The sequence below is a fragment of the Anomaloglossus baeobatrachus genome, chromosome 9 (assembly GCF_048569485.1).
Source record: "Anomaloglossus baeobatrachus isolate aAnoBae1 chromosome 9, aAnoBae1.hap1, whole genome shotgun sequence".
Classification (NCBI taxonomy): Eukaryota; Metazoa; Chordata; class Amphibia; order Anura; family Aromobatidae; genus Anomaloglossus; species Anomaloglossus baeobatrachus.
The window spans coordinates 179,519,138-179,539,024 of record NC_134361.1 but is presented as its reverse complement, the minus strand read 5'-3'; the positions used below and the strand labels follow the sequence as shown (position 1 = coordinate 179,539,024).

At 43.1% G+C, this 19,887-nt stretch overlaps 1 protein-coding gene across 2 annotated transcripts in view; it reads left to right on the top strand.

The window, feature by feature from the left end:
* PAPPA (pappalysin 1) overlaps window positions 1-19,887 on the top strand; it is a 554,424-nt gene that overhangs the window by 456,623 nt on the left and 77,914 nt on the right. For both annotated transcript variants that reach the window (XM_075324089.1, XM_075324088.1), the window contains exon 14: window positions 18,805-18,979. In XM_075324089.1, coding sequence (XP_075180204.1) covers window positions 18,805-18,979 — 175 coding nt within the window. The remainder of the gene's footprint in view (window positions 1-18,804; window positions 18,980-19,887) is intronic.

Genomic DNA, 19,887 nt, shown 5'->3' with positions numbered 1-19,887 from the left:
GTGTCTGGAGGCTGTGGTGGCTGCTGCACGCAATGTTGATGGTAAACAGATCAAGCAACTGACAGAATCTATGGATGGTAGGCTGCTGAGTGTCATCAGAAAGAAAGGTGGCTATATTTGTCACTCATTTTTTGGGTTTTGGTTTTCCATGTCAGAAATGTTTATTTCTAAATTTTGTGCAGTTATATTGGTTTACCTGGTGAAAATAAACAAGTGAGATGGGAATATATTTGTTTTTAATAAGTTTTCTAATAATTCTGCACAGTAATAGTTACCTGCACAACAGATATCCTCCTAAGATAGCCAAATCTAAAAAACCCCACTCCAACTTCCAAAAATATTAAGCTTTGATATCTATGAGTCTTTTGGGTTGATTGAGAACATAGTTGTTGATCAGTAATAAAAAAAATCCTCTAAAATACAACTTGCCTAATAATTCTGCACACAGTGTATATGAAAATCCTGCTGGTTGGTTCCCTTTAAATGATGTATCCCGTAAAGAGTTCTTTACTTCTGGTATTTGTTGGTTGTGGGCAGTTAGAAAATAACATGACAGAGATGTAAGAAATTCCGTTTTTTTGATCTGCATCCCATTGATTCCATTGTTGTTTTTTTTCTTTTAATTTCTATCAGCTAAAGGGATGGGGGATTTTGGCAGGATGCGTGGGGATGCAAGTGCCAGCCAGACTACATATGCTGCCAGCCCTTCCTTTCACCTCCCTAGTTTCTCCCTCCTCGACCCTGGCACAGAGCTATGGCCAGATCTCCTACAACTGTAGTCTGTCCATGAATTACGAACAAAAAAAAAAAGATGTCCTTTGGGTCTGCGTATTACCTGTTATCTTCAGATATCATCTCCTAATCAGAGCAGATGATAGTGGAGTGGAGAACAGAAGAAAAAAATTGTTTCCATATTTACTTTCTATTCTTCAGTCACTATGCCCATTTTAAGTCATATCTGCCCAGCATTAAAAAACCTAAATCTGTGCTCGTTCGGAATGCTTCACATCCTTGCCATGATAACCTCTTAAAGAAAACAGGCACATGAAAGAGAAAGCTTTTATGTTGTCTTCCCAAAAGCTGCAATGTTCATGGTCCCCGGATGCAGAACATAATTGATGGTGATGACTCATGCAATCGTGCTACCTCATATGTGACCTTCACAGTAACGTATGGAAGTGCCGAGATAAACAACTAAATAGCCGGTAAACAAGACTTCTTTGTATGGGAGCGTTCTCTTCAAAGGTTCAGACTAGAATTGTATACGGCTCATTCTTTCATGGAAAACAGTGCGGAGCAGATGTACGTCAAATAATTTATCACCCCGTAGATGAAAGTGTGCGCCTGACCCTTATACCAAAAATGTAGACCCTCGGCAGATTGTACCTAGTGAACGTTGATTGAAATACTACCTTGAAATGTTAACGTCACATTAATAATTTCCTACATTAATGATGTCATCTTAAGCATATTCTGTATCTGCTGACAGGTCTACCAAGCTACCGTATACGCTTCTGATTTACATGTTTTCTTACGTCTGTGAATTCGAAGGCGCAACGTAAAACCTACTGGGTACCGATGTAAATCTGATACATGATCCCTAACTATTAAGGCCACTTTACACACAACGACATCGCTAACGAGATATTGTTGGTGTCACGGAATTCGTGGCGCACATCCGGCCTCGTTAGCGACGTCGTTGCGTGAGACACCTACGTGCGACCGCTAACGATCAGAAATACTCACCAAATCATTAATCATTGACACGTTGTTCATTTTCAAAATATCATTGCTCGTGCTGGACGCAGGTTGTTCGTCGTTCCTGAGGCAGCACACATCGCTACGTGTAACACCCCGGGAACAACGAACAACACCGTACCTGCGTCCTCCAGCAATGAGGTGGGAGTGACGTTCATGCGGCTGCTCTCCGCCCCTCTGCTTCTATTGGTGGCCCGCTGATTGACGTCACTGTGACGCTGCACGAACCGCCCCCTTAAAAAAGAGGTTGTTCGCTGCCCACAGCAACATCGCTAGGAAGGTAAGTCCGTTTGATGCGTCCTAGCGATATTGTTCGCCACGGGCAGCAATTTACCCGTGAAGCACAAACGACGAGGGTGGGTGCGATAGTGATGTCGCAGCGTGTAAAGCGGCCTTTACTGGTTATTTTAAAGGGGATGTCAACTGATTTTTTTCTAATATCACACCCAGCATGGTCTAAAAATATTGAAAAAAAAACAATTTAGACTCCACTGCCGCTTCTCCGTATTCCCACCCAGGACCCCTCGGCAGATTCCCTCTTCCAGTAGGGACCAACATGCGCCCATGGCAGCAAATCAGTGGCTAGAGTGGAGAAGAGTTGGTATTAGGGCTCGCTCACACCAGCGTATACAGTGCCTACAAGTAGTATTCAACCCCCTGCAGATTTAGCAGGTTTGATAAGATGCAAATAAGTTAGAGCCTGCAAACTTCAAACAAGAGCAGGATTTATGAACAGATGCATAAATCTTACACACCAACAAGTTATGTTGCTCAGTTAAATTTTAACAAATTTTCAACATAAAAGTGTGGGTCAATTATTATTCAACCCCTAGGTTTAATATTTTGTGGAATAACCCTTGTTTGCAATTACAGCTAATAATCGTCTTTTATAAGACCTGATCAGGCCGGCACAGGTCTCTGGAGTTATCTTGGCCCACTCCTCCATGCAGATCTTCTCCAAGTTATCTAGGTTCTTTGGGTGTCTCATGTAGACTTTAATCTTGAGCTCCTTCCACAAGTTTTCAATTGGGTTAAAGTCAGGAGACTGACTAGGCCACTGCAACACCTTGATTTTTTCCCTCTTGAACCAGGCCTTGGTTTTCTTGGCTGTGTGCTTTGGATCGTTGGCTTGTTGGAAGATGAAATGACTACCCATCTTAAGATCCTTGATGGAGGAGCGGAGGTTCTTGGCCAAAATCTCCAGGTAGGCCGTGCTATCCATCTTCCCATGGATGCGGACCAGATGGTCAGGCCCCTTGGCTGAGAAACAGCCCCACAGCATGATGCTGCCACCACCATGCTTGACTGTAGGGATGGTATTCTTGGGGTCGTATGCAGTGCCATCCAGTCTCCAAACGTCACGTGTGTGGTTGGCACCAAAGATCTCGATCTTGGTCTCATCAGACCAGAGAACCTCGAACCAGTCTGTCTCAGAGTCCTCCAAGTGATCATGAGCAAACTGTAGATGATCCTTGACATGACGCTTTGAAAGTAAAGGTACCTTACGGGCTCGTCTGGAACGGAGACCATTGCGGTGGAGTACGTTACTTATGGTATTGACTGAAACCAATGCCCCCACTGCTATGAGATCTTCCCGGAGCTCCTTCCTTGTTGTCCATGGGTTAGCCTTGACTCTTCGGACAAGCCTGGCCTCGGCACGGATGGAAACTTTCAAAGGCTGTCCAGGCCGTGGAAGGCTAACAGTAGTTCCATAAGCCTTCCACTTCCGGATGATGCTCCAAACAGTGGAGACAGGTAGGCCCAACTCCTTGGAAAGGGTTTTGTACCCCTTGCCAGCCTTGTGACCCTCCACGATCTTGTCTGTGATGACCTTGGAATGCTCGTTTGTCTTTCCCATGTTGACCAAGTATGAGTGCTGTTCACAAGTTTGGGGAGGGTCTTAATTAGTCAGAAAAGGCTGGAAAAAGAGATAATTAATCCAAACATGTGAAGCTCATTGTTCTTTGTGCCTGAAATACTTCTTAATACTTTAGGGGAACCAAACAGAATTCTTGTGGTTTGAGGGGTTGAATAATAAATGACCCTCTGAATAAACTTTTCACAATTTAAAAAAAAAATTAAAAAAAAACCAACATTCTTTTTTGCTGCAGTGCATTTCACACTTCCAGGCTGATCTACAGTCCAAATGTCACAATGCCAAGTTAATTCCGAATGTGTAAACCTGCTAAATCTGCAGGGGGTTGAATACTACTTGTAGGCACTGTACATCGGATGAGTACTATCCTACATTTTTTTAGGTATGACACTCATCTATGTTACTCAATCGCTGTCCTGATCTGTGAGTTTTTTCTCATGTCGAGTCAGATGACAGTCACCCATGTAAGTCAAGGATCCGTGGAAAACATTGGACTGAACTCAGATATCATTCGAGTACTGTACGATTTCTAAGGACTCACACAATGGAGAAAATTTGTTCCCAATATTCTCTTCACAGTGTGCACTGATTCTCTCATCCAAAAGTCGGATGACACTAAGCCGATACTCAGATCGGAGTTTGATCACAGTTTAATTACCATAATCAGTCTGATTCTCTAGCCTTAAAGGGAGTCTATCTCCCTCCAAAACTGAAATTAAACCATTTATACAGCCATATTGGGAACTTAGCCCCTCTAAAAATCGTACTGGTAGTACAGATTTTCCTTATTTCTTTTTATTTTAAAAACAGTTTTATTACATATGTCCTCACTAGGGATGATCGAATACCTCAAAAATTCGGCATCGCGAATATTTTCCGAATAGGTCGCCGCTATTTGACTATTCGCGAATATTCGATGTGTAATGTAAGTCTATGGGAAACCCGAATAGCAGCTATTCGGAACTATTCAGGCTTCCTATTGACTTACATTGCGCATCGAATATTCGCATAGCGGTGACCTATTCGGAAAATATTCACAAAGCCGAATAAGTGAGGTATTCGATCATCCCTAGTCCTCACCTATTGTACCCTCACCCATCCCCTGTAGACTGTGATCCCTCGCGGGCAGGTTGTTATCCTCCTGTACCAGTCTTTTTTTGTAATGTTCACGATTGTTCTACTTGTTTGCTATGTATACCCTATTTCTAAAGTGCCATGGAATAAATGGCGCTATAATAATAAATAATAATATGTAAATGAGGGCGCTGTGATGCACCCTTAGTATGGCCAAGAGCTCAGTGCACCATTGCATTCCCTCGATTACCATCATCCACCCTTGCACACCCTTCAGCTATTCATATACTAAGGCGGGCTTTACACGTTGCGACATCGCTACCGATATATCGTTGGGGTCACGTTGTTAGTGACGCACATCCGGCGCCGGTAGCGTCATTGCAATGTGTAAATCCTAGGTGCGACGATGAACGAGCGCAAAAGCGTAAAAAAACGCTGATCTGTGTCACGTCGTTCATTTCCATAATGTCATTACTGCTGCAGATACGATGTTGGTTGTCTTTCCTGCAGCACCAAACATCGCTGTGTGTGAAGCCGCAGGAACGACAAACATCTCCTTACCTGCCTCCCCCGGCAATGCGGAAGGGAGAAGGTGGGCGGGATGTTATGTCCCGCTCATTTCCGCCCCTCCGCTTCTATTGGCCGGCCACTTAGTGACGTCGCGGTGACGTCGCTGTGACGCCGAACGCACCTCCCTCTTGAAGGAGGGATTGTTTGGCGGTCACAGCGACGTCACCGACCAGGTATGTGCGTGTGAAGCTGCCGTAGCGATAATGTTCGCTACGGCAGCAAGCACCACATGTACGACGGGGGCGGGTGCTATAGCGCTCGACATCGCTAGCAATTGCTAGCGATGTCGCAGCGTGTAAAGCCCGCCTAAGGCCACGTGCACATGTTGAGTATTTGGTGAGTTTTTACCTCAGTATTAAGGCCATGTGCACACATTGAGTATTTGGTGAGGGGTTTTTTTTACCTCAGCATTAAGACCATGTGCACACATTGAGTATTTGGTGAGTTTTTTACCTCAGTATTAAGGCCATGTGCACACGTTAAGTATTTGGTTTTTTTTTACTTCAGTATTAAGGCCATGTGTGCACGTTGAGTTTTTTGGTGAGTTTTTTTACCTCAGTGTTAAGGAATTGTGCACACATTGAGTATTTGGTGAGTTTTTTACCTCAGTATTAAGGAAATGTGGTGAGTTTTTTACCTCAGTATTAAGGCCATGTGCACACATTGAGTGTTTGGTGAGTTTTTTTACCTCAGTATTAAGGCCATGTGCACACATTGAGTATTTGGTGAGGGTTTTTTTTTACCTCAGCATTAAGACCATGTGCACACATTGAGTATTTGGTGAGTTTTTTACCTCAGTATTAAGGCCATGTGCACACGTTAAGTATTTGTTTTTTTTTTACTTCAGTATTAAGGCCATGTGTGCACGTTGAGTTTTTGGTGAGTTTTTTACCTCAGTGTTAAGGAATTGTGCACACATTGAGGTTTTGGTGAGTTTTTTACCTCAGTATTAACTAAATGTAGTGAGTTTTTTTTACCTCAGTATTAAGGCCATGTGAACATGTTGAATGTTTGGTGAGTTTTTTACCTCAGAATTTGTAATCCCATGCCAGGAGTGGGTGAAAAATAGAGATGTGCCCATGTTTCTATTATACTTTTCCTCTGATTGTTCCACTCCTGTTTTTGTCGTACAAATAGTGAGGTTAAAAACAAAATCACCAAATACTCAACGTGTGCACATGGCCTAACATTACAGCAGTTAAAAGATCACAAACTCTCAGTGTGGGCAGATCCCCTCTGAGTGGTCTGTCCTGTCTGCAGCAGCAGTAGTCACTACACACAAGATTTGATCACACAGAAGTGAGCAGCCGAGATCTCCTTCTCCTTTCGGCATCGGCCGCCCGCTGCTGTGCGCTCCTCTGTGCGCTCCTCTGTGCGCTCCTCTGTGCAGCAAGTGGCAGCTGCTGATCGCAGCACACCTGCAAAAACTGACATGTTCTGCTCTCTCTTCTCATGCAATATCAATATGTGTGCGGCTGAGGATTCAATACATACAGCACTTCTTATAGCACTGCAATCTTCATAACTGAAGGGGCAAAAGATTGTAAATGAGGGGGCGTAATGGTGCACTAAGCACTTGTCATCGCCAAAGGTGCACCAAAGCCGCCTCATTTACATATGAGGAACTAGTGAGGAATTGATATGCGAGTAAAAATTTTTTTTTTCAAAAGATCCAACCATGCCCCCACCATTGATTGACAGCTTTCTGTGTACACTGTATATGGACAGAAAGCTGTCAGTCAAACACACTTTGGCATATGTATTTTTTGAAACTTTTTGCATGGCATTCGACAAGGGGGCATGGCATTGAGACACAGAGGCAACAACATGAATCAAATTGCTCTAAAATTTGGGAGTAAAAGGTGACACAAAATAAGCCAATTTACAGAGAGTGTGCAGTTAAAAAAGTTTAAAACTTATCGTCCAGCAAGAGCCACTGAGATAAATGTAGAATATTTTTAAAGGGAATCTGTCAGCAGGTTTTTGCAGTTTAATCTGAAAGCAGCGTGATGTAGGCACTGAGACCCTGACTCCAGCAATGGGTCACTTATTAGGCTGTGTGTTGAAGTTTCAATACAATCAGTGTTTTATTAGCAAGAGATTATCATTACAGGACTGGATTTCACATGCATACAAGTTAGGTTAATCTGTGTAATCCCACTTCCACCACTGATTAGCAGCTTGCCCACAAAATACAGTATAAACAGGAAGTGGTTGGGGGCGGGGTTATACACTGCCCAAAAGTCTTAACTCTACTACATCTACAGCACACAATACATGGATTCTATCAAAACGTCATCCAGCAGTCCAGTAAGTGACACATCCCTAGAATCAGGCTCTCTGTCTGTACATTATGCAGCTATCAGGTTTCATAGCAAAAAACCTGCTAACAAATTCCCTTTAAGAATAAACTTTGCACTGTTTTAATATTGTACAGACCTAATCAATATACTAATATTTCCCAGTCATGTTGCCATTTCATGCTTGTGTTTTTTATCTTTTTTACACTATGGATTGTAAAACTTTGAGTAAAACTTGCATACTGCAATGATCAATGAGACTTAACAGGCTTTCATGGTAAGACTTGTCACTGGCTACTCTGTTGAGCAGAGTCTAAAGCCTGCCATACTCATTAGATGCTAATTGACTGAATGATACTTGAGTTGATTGAATGGCCTGCAGGCACAGGGCCACCACTAGGAATTTCAGGGCCCCATACTGGGAAAATTTTCGGGCCCTTGGGACTCCGCCCAGGCTCCACCCCCGGCTCTGCCTCCACCCTCCACCACTCAAACGTCCTACAGTCTCACTGCCACTCTTGCAAAAACATGTATGTATGTATATACAGAATTGTTAGCACCCTTGAAGTTGTTTCCTTAAGAAAAGTACACAGACAGACAGGCTGTGTAGACAGACTGTGTAGACAGACAGACAGACAGACTGTGTAGACAGACAGACAGACACATTGTGTTGACAGACAGACAGACTGTGTAGACAGACAGACAGACTGTGTAGACAGAAAGAGAGACAGACTGTGTAGACAGACAGACAGACAGACACTGTGTTGACAGACAGACAGACTGTGTAGACAGACAGACTGTGTAGACAGAAAGACAGACTGTGTAGACAGACAGACAGACAGACTGTGTAGACAGACAGACTGTGTAGACAGACAGGCTGTGTAGACAGACAGGCTGTGTAGACAGACAGACAGACTGTGTAGACAGACAGACACTGTGTAGACAGACAGACAGACTGTAGACAGACAGACTGTGTAGACAGACAGACTGTGTAGACAGAAAGACAGACTGTGTAGACAGAAAGACAGACAGACTGTGTAGACAGAAAGACAGACTGTGTAGACAGACAGACAGACTGTGTAGACAGACAGACTGTGTAGACAGACAGGCTGTGTAGACAGACAGGCTGTGTAGACAGACAGACTGTGTAGACAGACAGACAGGCTGTGTAGACAGACAGGCTGTGTAGACAGACAGACAGACTGTGTAGACAGACAGACTGTGTAGACAGACAGACAGACAGACTGTGTACACAGACAGACAGACTGTGTACACAGACATACACAGTATACACAGACAGACTGTATACACAGATAGTATACATAGACAGAAAGCTACATATTGCACACTATACAGGACACACATATCTTATACATAACACATACAGGCAATACATAACACATACGGGCAGCACATAACACATACGGGCAGCACATGACACATATAGGCAGCACATAACACATACAGGCAGCACATAACACATACAGGCAGCACATAACACATCAGACAGCACATAACACATCAGACAGCCCATAACACATCAGACAGCACATAACATATCAGACAGCACATAACACATACAGGCAGCACATAACACATCAGACAGCACATAACACATCAGGCAGCACATAACACATCAGACAGCACATAACACATCATACAGCACATAACACATCAGACAGCACATAACACATCAGACAGCACATAACACATACAGGCAGCACATAACACATACAGGCAGCACATAACACATCAGACAGCACATAACACATACAGGCAGCACATAACACATACAGGCAGCACATAACACATACAGGCAGCACATAACACATCAGACAGCACATAACACATACAGGCAGCACATAACACATACAGGCAGCACATACCACATACATGCAGCACATAACACATACAGGCAGCACATACCACATACAGGCAGCACATACCACGTACAGGCAGCACATAACACATACAGCCAGCACATAACACATACAGGCAGCACATAACACATACAGGCAGCACATAACACATACAGGCAGCACATACCACGTACAGGCAGCACATAACACATACAGCCAGCACATAACACATACAGGCAGCACATAACACATACAGGCAGCACATAACACATACAGCCAGCACATAACACATACAGGCAGCACATAACACATACAGGCAGCACATAACACATACAGGCAGCACATAACACATACAGGCAGCACATAACACATCAGACAGCACATAACACATACAGGCAGCACATAACACATACAGGCAGCACATACCACGTACAGGCAGCACATAACACATACAGCCAGCACATAACACATACAGGCAGCACATACCACATACATGCAGCACATAACACATACAGGCAGCACATACCACGTACAGGCAGCACATAACACATACAGCCAGCACATAACACATACAGGCAGCACATAACACATACAGGCAGCACATAACACATACAGCCAGCACATAACACATACAGGCAGCACATAACACATACAGGCAGCACATAACACATACAGGCAGCACATAACACATACAGGCAGCACATAACACATCAGACAGCACATAACACATACAGGCAGCACATAACACATACATGCAGCACATAACACATAGAGGCAGCACATAACACATACAGGTAGCATATAACACATACAGACAGCACATAACATATACAGGCAGTAAATAACACATACAGGCAGCACATAACACATCAGACAGCACATAACACATACAGGCAGCACATAACACATACAGGCAGCACAAAACACATCAGACAGCACATAACACATACAGGCAGCACATAACACATACAGACAGCACATAACACATACAGGCAGCACATAACACATACAGGCAGCACATAACACATGCAGGCAGCACATAACATATCAGGCAGCACATAACACATACAGGCAGCACATAACACATACAGGCAGCACATAATACATACAGGCAGCACATAACACATGATTCACATTATACTCACCTGCCCGTGATGCAAATCAGCGCTCTCCCGTGCATCTAGCTGAGGCAAGGCAGGAGTTGGGGTCGGCAGGCCCCCCAGTCTGAGATCAGCTGACTCTTGCTGCAATCACTCCCCCCGGGCTAAAATCAGCGGGCGGGCCACCTCACCATCTCATCCCCCCCGTCTGAGATGAGAGGGCGGGCCACCTCACCTCCCCCGGGCTGAGATGAGCGGGCGGGCCACCTCACCCCCCACCCCTCCAGGCTGAGATGATCGGGCGGGCCACCTCACCACCCTCCCCGGGCTGAGATGAGCGGGCGGGCCATCTCACCACCCCCCCGGTCTCAGATAAGCAGGACCCCATGCTGAGATGAGCGGGCAGGCCACCTCACTCCCCCCGGTCTCAGATATGTTGCCCCCCCGGGCTGAGATGAGCGGGTGAGCTGCCTCACCACCCCCCTGGTCTCAGATAAGCGGGCCCCCCAGTCTCAGATAAGCGGGCCCCCCGGGCTGAGATGAGTGGGTGGGCCACCTCACCCTCCCCCCCGGTCTCACATAAGCAGGCCCCCCCCCGGGCTGAGATGAGCAGGCGAGCCGCCTCACCACCCCCCCGGTCTCAGATAAGCGGGCCCCCCTGGTCTCAGATAAGCGCCCCCCCAGGCTGAGATGAGCGGGCGGGCTACCTCACACACCCCCCGGCGAATATCTTCAGCTCACAGCACTTACCTGTCCTGCTGGCTGCCGTGTCCTCACCACCTCTGCCGCTGTTACTTGCAGGAGTGTAATGAGGTTGCAGAGTGATGACCTCACCACACTGCTGCAAGGCCCAGCGATGACGCGCACTGCTCCAATCCAATGACTCTGCCTCCACTTCACCACATGGCTAATTTTCATGCTCCACCCCGTTGCATGCAAATTAGTCATGTATGGAAGTGAAGCGACACCGCTGGGCCTCTCTGCTGCTGCTGTGACTGGGGCCTGGTGAAGAGAAGGGACCCGTCCTGCCGAGGGCTTAAAAAAGATAAGTATTTACCTTGAAATTGTCCGGGCCCCTTCTCTTTACCGGGCCCCCTACACCAGGCACAGTAGTAATGCCCTGATGGCGGCCCTGTGCAGGCATCTCGGCCATCTGTCCCATACACAGGAGTGCTCATGAGGCTCGTCACTGCTCAGCATAGTGGGCACAAAATAGTGACATCATCATGCCCGCTGCACTGAGATGTCAGACGCAGAATGATGGGGAGGGAGCGGCTTAGTTCCCTCTTCCATCATTACCTACAACTGAATCGGCATCCAGGATACAGCTGAAAGTGTGATGCCAGGCATGGGGGAAAGAGAGGAGCAGCACCCGGTATCGCAGGCCAAATAAAATCAGCCTGCGGGCCGGATTTGGCCCGAAGGACAGAGTTTGACATATGTTCTCTAGATCAACATGCTGGGGTATAGGTTGAACTCCAGGAACTTCTGTCTATCTTCAACCATAAAAACTATGACACTATGGAGGTTTAAGGGGTTTACTAACCCTTACCCATTAACTCCTAAGGAAAAATATAGCTACTGGGTCCCTCAGGTTGCACCAGCGAAAAACCTGCTAACCACAAGAGCAAGCTTAGGAAATAAAACCCAAAACAATCTGAGGTCAAAACCAGGGGAGCAAGTGCAATGACAGAATCAGATCTAAAAATGTTGTCACGGATGGCTATCTCAGATTTGAGGAGATTAGGCAGAAATGATGGGCAAAGAGTAGTCAGTAGGGCTTAAGTTGGATCAGAGTGGGCATCCAGCTTTTAAAAGGGTTAACTATTTTGTTAAACTTTTCTAAAATTGACTGCTAATACTGTAAAATAATAAATTCATCAAAATTTACCTAGTCTCACCTATAGAAATCCGACAGGGCCCCTCTTGGAGTTCTCAGGGTCTTACAGTTTGTGAGGACTGAACATGAATGATGCAGCAAGTCACAGCAGGTCACAGCAATCATGTGCGGCAATACTGGCATCATGGCTGTGATTCAGTAGTATAGTCTATGACCACTTTGTTGACCAATTGACTTCAGTCGTCACAAAAAGTATGGATTTAAAGAAATATAGGGCGGTTTACTCTAAATTGGGGGTTAATGATGGTAATAATTGATACGAACCTTAATTTACAGTATTAGAAGTTTATTTTTCATGTTTTTTTTTACCAGTTGGATAACGTCTCTAATCCAGAAGCAGGGTTAAGATAAAAGCCAATTCAGAACACAAGTGGACATCAAAAGACTGAGAACCTAGAACCAAAACATTTTTCAAGTTATTAAATGGGGTTTTTAAGGTTTTTTTATTGATCAAACTACTTATGATTTCCTATTTTCTTTGAAAATTTAAATATTATTTTAAAATTTATGTTTTCTATTTTCTTTCCACTGTCCAAAACGTTTTCCAAAATTAAAAATAGGTTTTCGCCAGCCTTTTTTTTTTTAAACAAGAGCAAACCTTCTATGAATGTAACAAAGTATATAAAGCATAACATTTAATAACATAAAATATTAGATAAAATATTTATTATATTCGATTCTCTTTTAGGAAATTTTTAGACAAAAAAACATATAAGAAATCTTAACTTCAGAGTGGATGTACAAGAACATGTTTTATCCTTAGAAATGAAAGGAACGTACCTGGGAGACATCTGGATCCCTTCTGAGGGCATCTGAGAAAGCTAATAGGCAATGTTATTCATTCAGCCTTGAACTTCCACCTGTACTACATTTTTTTACGAGAAAGATTGCAACTGGGAATTCAGTGATATCACCTACAACCACTACCTTAAGTTAAATTCTTTGGCCAAATAGGTTTTCCTTTATTAGACGGTGTTCTTCGTATTCCTCATGGATGTGCTCTGACCCAAGGAGCATTTCTTCTTAGTCAGCATTATTGTCGTACAGCTGACATTCCAGATGTCGAAACAGTTCCCGGATAGTAAAAAACACAAAGTAATAACAAAGGAAAAAATGTAGTGTGCTCAGATGACAGATATTATAGTGATCTACTCTGGAGAATCTTAAGTTCTGTTGCCTTAAAATAAATCAAGTAGGAAATTAAAAAAAAAATATGGTGCACGCTAGATATTTTACTCTCTTATATACTGTCATCATATTCTGCATTGCTTTACTGACATTATTATCACTGTCCCTATTGGGTATATAAAAGCACTATCACTATGACTTTGGAGTGTAGGAGGAAACCGGAGAACCTGGAGGAAACCCACGCAAATGCGAAGAGAACACACAAACTCCTTGCAGTTGTTGTCCTTGGTGGGCTTTGAATCCAGAACCCATCGCTGCAAAGATTTATATATATATAAAGGCAATAATATAATGTTGCAAAAGACAAGCTATCAATATCATTCCAGTGATCCCGTTTAAAGGGACTCTGTCAGCAGATTTCTGCAAAGTCACCTGAATACAGCTTGCTGCAAGTGTTAAAACAGAGACTTCAAGCCCTGTGTCTGTTATTTCACAGTCTTTTATTGTTTACCTGTAGTGTTAGCTTAAGCCTGTTATCTTTATCATTAGTTGGTTTCAGCAGCACATGAGTTGTAGCCTTTAAGGCCCCGTCACACTAAGCAACATCGCTAGCAACATCGCTGCTAACGAACAACTTTTGTGACGTTGCTAGCGATGTTGCTGTGTGTGACATCCAGCAACAACCTGGCCCCTGCTGTGAGGTCGTTGGTTGTTGCTGAATGTCCTGGGCCATTTTTTAGTTGTTGCTGTCCCGCTGTGAAGCACAGATCGCTGTGTGTGACAGCGAGACAGCAACAACTAAATGTGCAGGCAGCAGGAGCCGGCTTCTGCGGAGGCTGGTAACCACAGTAAAAATCGGGTAAACAAGAAGCCCTGTCCTTGGTTACCCGATATTTACCTTTGTTACCAGCCTCCGCCGCTCTCACTGTCAGTGCCGGCTCCTGCTCTGTGCACATGTAGCTGCAGGACACATCGGGTTAATTAACCCGATGTGTGCTGTAGCTAAGAGAGCAGGGAGCCAGCGCTAAGCGGTGTGCGCTGCTCCCTGCTCTGTGCACATGTAGCTGCAGCACACATCGGGTAATTAACCCGATGTGTGCTGTAACTAGGAGAGCAGGGAGCCAGCGCTCAGTGTGCGCTGCTCCCTGCTCTCTGCACGTGTAGCTCCGTGCGCTGGTAACCAAGGTAAATATTGGGTTGGTTACCCGATATTTACCTTAGTTACCAAGCGCAGCATCTTCCACAAGGCGCTGGGGGCTGGTCACTGGTTGCTGGTGAGCTCACCAGCAACTCGTGTAGCGACGCTCCAGCGATCCCTGCCAGGTCAGGTTGCTGGTGGGATCGCTGGAGCGTCGCAGTGTGACATCTCACCAGCAACCTCCTAGCAACTTACCAGCGATCCCTATCGTTGTTGGGATCGCTGGTAAGTTGCTTAGTGTGACTGGACCTTTACTCTGCCTTCTTGTGATTAGCAGTTTTTGTCTAAGGAAATGTGCACTGAAAGACTGGTGTGGGCAGGGACAGCTCTCCCAGCACTACTGCAAAATCTAAAATCTTTCAAAATGTCTGCGGCCACTAATCTAAGTGATACACCATTCAATTCAGGGCCTCTTTGACAACATCATACTGCTCTCAGATGAGGTAGCAAAAACCTGGTGACAGATTCCCTTTAAACATTTCAGAACCAAGCGATTTTTTTGTGTTTTGTACTATCATAGTTTCATCATTTTAAAGTTTGTTAAGGTTGAAGTCTGTAGAATTCAACATATATCTTGGAATGTTGATTAAGACAAATTCAAATGCTAATTCTCTGTATTGTCCCTTCATATATTTGAAAATTGTAATAAGATCGCCACTAAGCCTTTGTTTTCCAAACTGAATAACCCCAAGTAGGATAACCTTGATTGTTCTTCACTGTACCCACTGTAAATCAGCTATGTCCTTCTTATACACTGGATCCCAAGTTTGTACACACTGGTCCTAAGTATTGTCACACTAATGACTTGTATAGATGCAAAATTATGTTCTCATCATGAGCATCTATGCCTCCTTTAATGCATCCCATTATTTTATTTGCCTTAGCAGTAGCTGCCTGACATTAAACTAAAGTTGAGTGTGCCATCCACCCATGCGCCCAAGTCTATTTCATTGACAGTTTTACCCAGTGTTTTACCATTTAGTACATAATTATACATATAATTTTTTCTACCCAATTGCATGACCTTACATTTATCTACATTAAACTGCAATTACCATTTTACAGCCCAAGTCTCCAGCCTACATAAATGTCAATTATCTGCCACTGTGTTGATTAACTTATACAGTTTATTATCATCTGCTAATATTGAAATTCTACTCTGTATGCCCTCTACAAGGTCATAAATAAATATGTTAAAAAAGAAGGAAAGAAGAGGGCCCAATACTGACCCATGTGGTACCCCACTTTTAACTGTACCTAATCCTAGTGAGTTCTATTATTAACTACCCTTTGTTTCTTATGACTGATTTAGCTGTTATCCCATTTGGACATATAATCTACTAAAATCTAGTTTTTTTAATTTAATTTTTAAAAGAATTCAGAAGTTTATAAAAACAAAATTGTTTTCTATCACTATTTTCTGAGAGTCGTAACGCTTTTATTTTTTTCATGGATGAAGTGTTTTTTAATTTATGAAAATTAGAGAGACATAACATTTTTATTGCACTTTAATTAATTTTTTAGGAAGATGTAGTGACAAAAAATATGCAATTCTGGCATTTTAAGGTTTTTTATTATATCATTTATATCATGGGTTAATTTATTTTATATTTTGATAGACTACGCTTTTACAGACTTGGTAACACTAGATATGTTTATTTAGTTTAATTTATTTATTGGTCATGGGGGAAAAGGGGGGATTTTAAATATTTAAAAACTTTTTTTTAACTTTCCCAGGAGATTTGACCCTGCAATCATCCAATCACATATGTGTTATAAACTGCAATACTACAGTCTCCAATGAAGCTTAGCCTGTGACTGGGCTTTACAGGAGTACCAAAATGGCAGTGAAGGGTGTTTTCAGCACAAAAACTACATATTAATACATAAACACCATGTAGTGGCTGTCAAGTGTCAATATTCCCAGAAAATATTGTCAAAAAAATCAGAAAAAAATCAGAAAAAATTATCAGAAAAAATGATATATATATACCACAGAGAGGAGAGGAGACCTTCAGGTGACTTTACAGAGTAACCGGGGTATCCCCAGATGACTAAAGGGATATATGGGTATGCTTCTGTCCCTCATCCCTAGGGCTGTTTGTCTGCCTGTCAATGGAGTACACCCTTATTTTTACAGTGCCCCCATTCCTCGACGGCTTTCCCTTTTCTGTCCCTTTGTAGGTATACAATAATTCAAAAAAGTTTTAAATTGAAGGTTAGTCCTCTTCCTCCTGTTTCTGGGTGGTGACAGTCCACTAAATAAACACCTTAGGTGTAATCACATATACCCCAGAATAATTGTATAGTCAGGATCAATTACAATTCATTTCTTAACTGTCCCTAGATCTGTACCCTTCTTATCAATGGAGTACATTAGATTGTCTCCCATATCAATCAGTAGACACATTTGAAACTCGACGTGTTTCCCTCCATCGCCATCATAGACAGAGTTCCTCAGGAGATTCAAAAGCTGGGCATAATAGCCACCTAGAGATAAGTTTTTTTTCAGAGTTACAATTTATTCTTAACGGGATCCTAACAAAGGACCCCTTAACTTAGAGATAAAAACTTATCTCTAGGTGGCTATTATGCCCAGGTTTTGAATCTTTGTGGTCCTGAAGAATAGGTCCTCACTTCGAAACGCGTAGACCTATGGAATAAAATAATCTTTCATTAAATCAACAACTTTTTTATAATCCTTTGGCGACAGCACGGCGTTAACCCCTTCTACTCTCCAGCATTGAAGATATGAGACGAAAGACTCGTGTGAATAGAGACGGAGTTGTTAATGCATAGGTCTTACCATTTGCTTTAATGGAGCTTCTGAAAATGGCCAACCTAGTATTCTTGGCTTTTTTTTCGGACTCCCATGAAAGGAAACGGAGAGAGATGTAGTCTCACTTCTCTATTCACGATTGTGCCGGACCAATCCAATTCTCAAAATCTATTAGGCTTTTTCGGCATTACTATATTATATATGTTGAGAATATGCAATGTATGTCAGAGATAGGAATTTCCCTATAACGCTATGCGCGCCTCATGATAGAAATTATTGTAATATTATGCAGTTAAGTATATCTCCTACTCTCAAGACTTCGACCAAAGTCTAAAGTGCCCGTTACACGCTACGATATATCTAACGATATGTCGTAGGGGTCACGTCGTTAGTGACGCACATCCAGCATCGTTTGACATATCGTAGCGTGTGACAGCTACGAGCAACTGTGAACGAGCAAAAATACTCACCTTATCATTGCTCGTTGACACGTCGCTCATTTTCTAAAAATCGAGCGTCCTTCTGCGCACCGGTTGTTCATTGTCCCGAGGCAGCACACATCGCTCCGTGTGACACCCCGGAAACGATGGACTGCAGCTTACCTGCATCCTGCCGGCAATGCGGAAGGAAGGAGGTGGGTGGGATGTTATGTCCCGCTCATCTCCGCCCCTCCGCTTCTATTGGCTGGCCGCTTAGTGACGTCACTGTGATGCCGAACGTCCCTCCCCCTTCGGGAAGAGGATGTTCACTGCCCACAGCGAGGTCGTTCGGGAGGTAAGTAGTGTGATGGGGGTTACCGACTTTGTGCGCCACGGGCAACAAATTGCACCTAACGCACAAATGATAGGGGTGGGTGCGATCGTATATGCGATCGCACAATAAATCGCCGCGTGTAAAGCAGCCTTTAGTTTGAATTATTTGCATGGAGTGACCCTTTAAGTTTTTCAGGGAGTCAAACTTTTTCTTGTTGGCTCTTTAGGATTCATCTTTTTTGTGCTAGGAGCCAGTACTCAAAAGATATCCTTGAGTATCTGCCACCACCAGTCATACCAATTTTTTTTATTTTTAACCAAATTTCCCCTATATTAATTTCTATTTGCTTTCTTTATTTAATATAGCATAATATACCCTTCTGTTTGTGGGAAAAGTTCTGTTCTACAAACCATTGTATGTGATATTTTATTACTATTGTCACCATCTTCTATGTAGTCAACATGATGGTTTGGGCTACTTTGGATTCATTTTCTGCTTCTTTTTGGCAGCTGTATTCATTATTCTTGCGAGGATACTGATTGTCAAGAGCTAAAGATCGAAAATGCTGAACTGAACTATACAAATGGTCACTACAATGGGGCGCAGTGCGAGGTGACGTGTCACACCGGTTACAGGCTGAAAATACACCGGAACCACAGGCATGACGCAATCCTAAAATCTCAGGTTGGTATACTTTTTATGTGTATATGTGATTGATTTGATTTTTTTTAGATTTTTATTATTGTAATATTGTAACATGTTTAACACATTTAGCCAGCTTCACAGTGACATAACATGGGGGCGTTTTTGGTGCCTATGTTGTAGTCATAAATTCCAGCCCAACCTGAGTTTTTTTTTACTTGGTCCAATAATCATAGAGCCATATAAAGCTGTTAATTTGATTATTAGGCATCATGTAATATGTACAGTATCCTGTTAAATGAATTCCCCTACCTTGTTGAAGAAGTGTCGTGTACAGTACAGACCAAAAGTTTGGACACACCTTCTCATTCAAAGAGTTGTCTTTATTTTCATGACTCTGAAAATTGTAGATTCACATTGAAGGCATCAAAACTATGAATTAACACATGTGGAATGAAATACTTAACAAAAAGTGTAAAACAACTGATAATATGTCTTATATTCTAGGTTCTTCAAAGTAGCCACCTTTTGCTTTGATTACTGCTTTGCACACTCTTGGCATTCTCTTGATGAGCTTTAAGAGGTAGTCACCGGAAATGGTTTTCACTTCACAGGTGTGCCCTGTCAGGTTTAATAAGTGGGATTTCTTGCCTTATAAATTTGGTTGGGACCATCAGTTGTGTTGTGCAGAAGTCTGGTGCATACACAGCTGATAGTCCTAGTCCTAGTCCTACATTTTTCTTCCAGAAGATACAGATTTGGTGCAGAAATTTGGTGCAGAAATCTGCACCAAATTGCAGTTCCTGGAAGAATAACGCACAAAAAACCATGATGCAGTTTTAACACTTTTTTTCTGACAGGAGGTGCGGTTTGGTGCAACAAATTTATGCACCAAAACCACATCTCATGGCAGAAAAAAAAGTGCATCGTGTTTTTTGGTGCGATTTTTC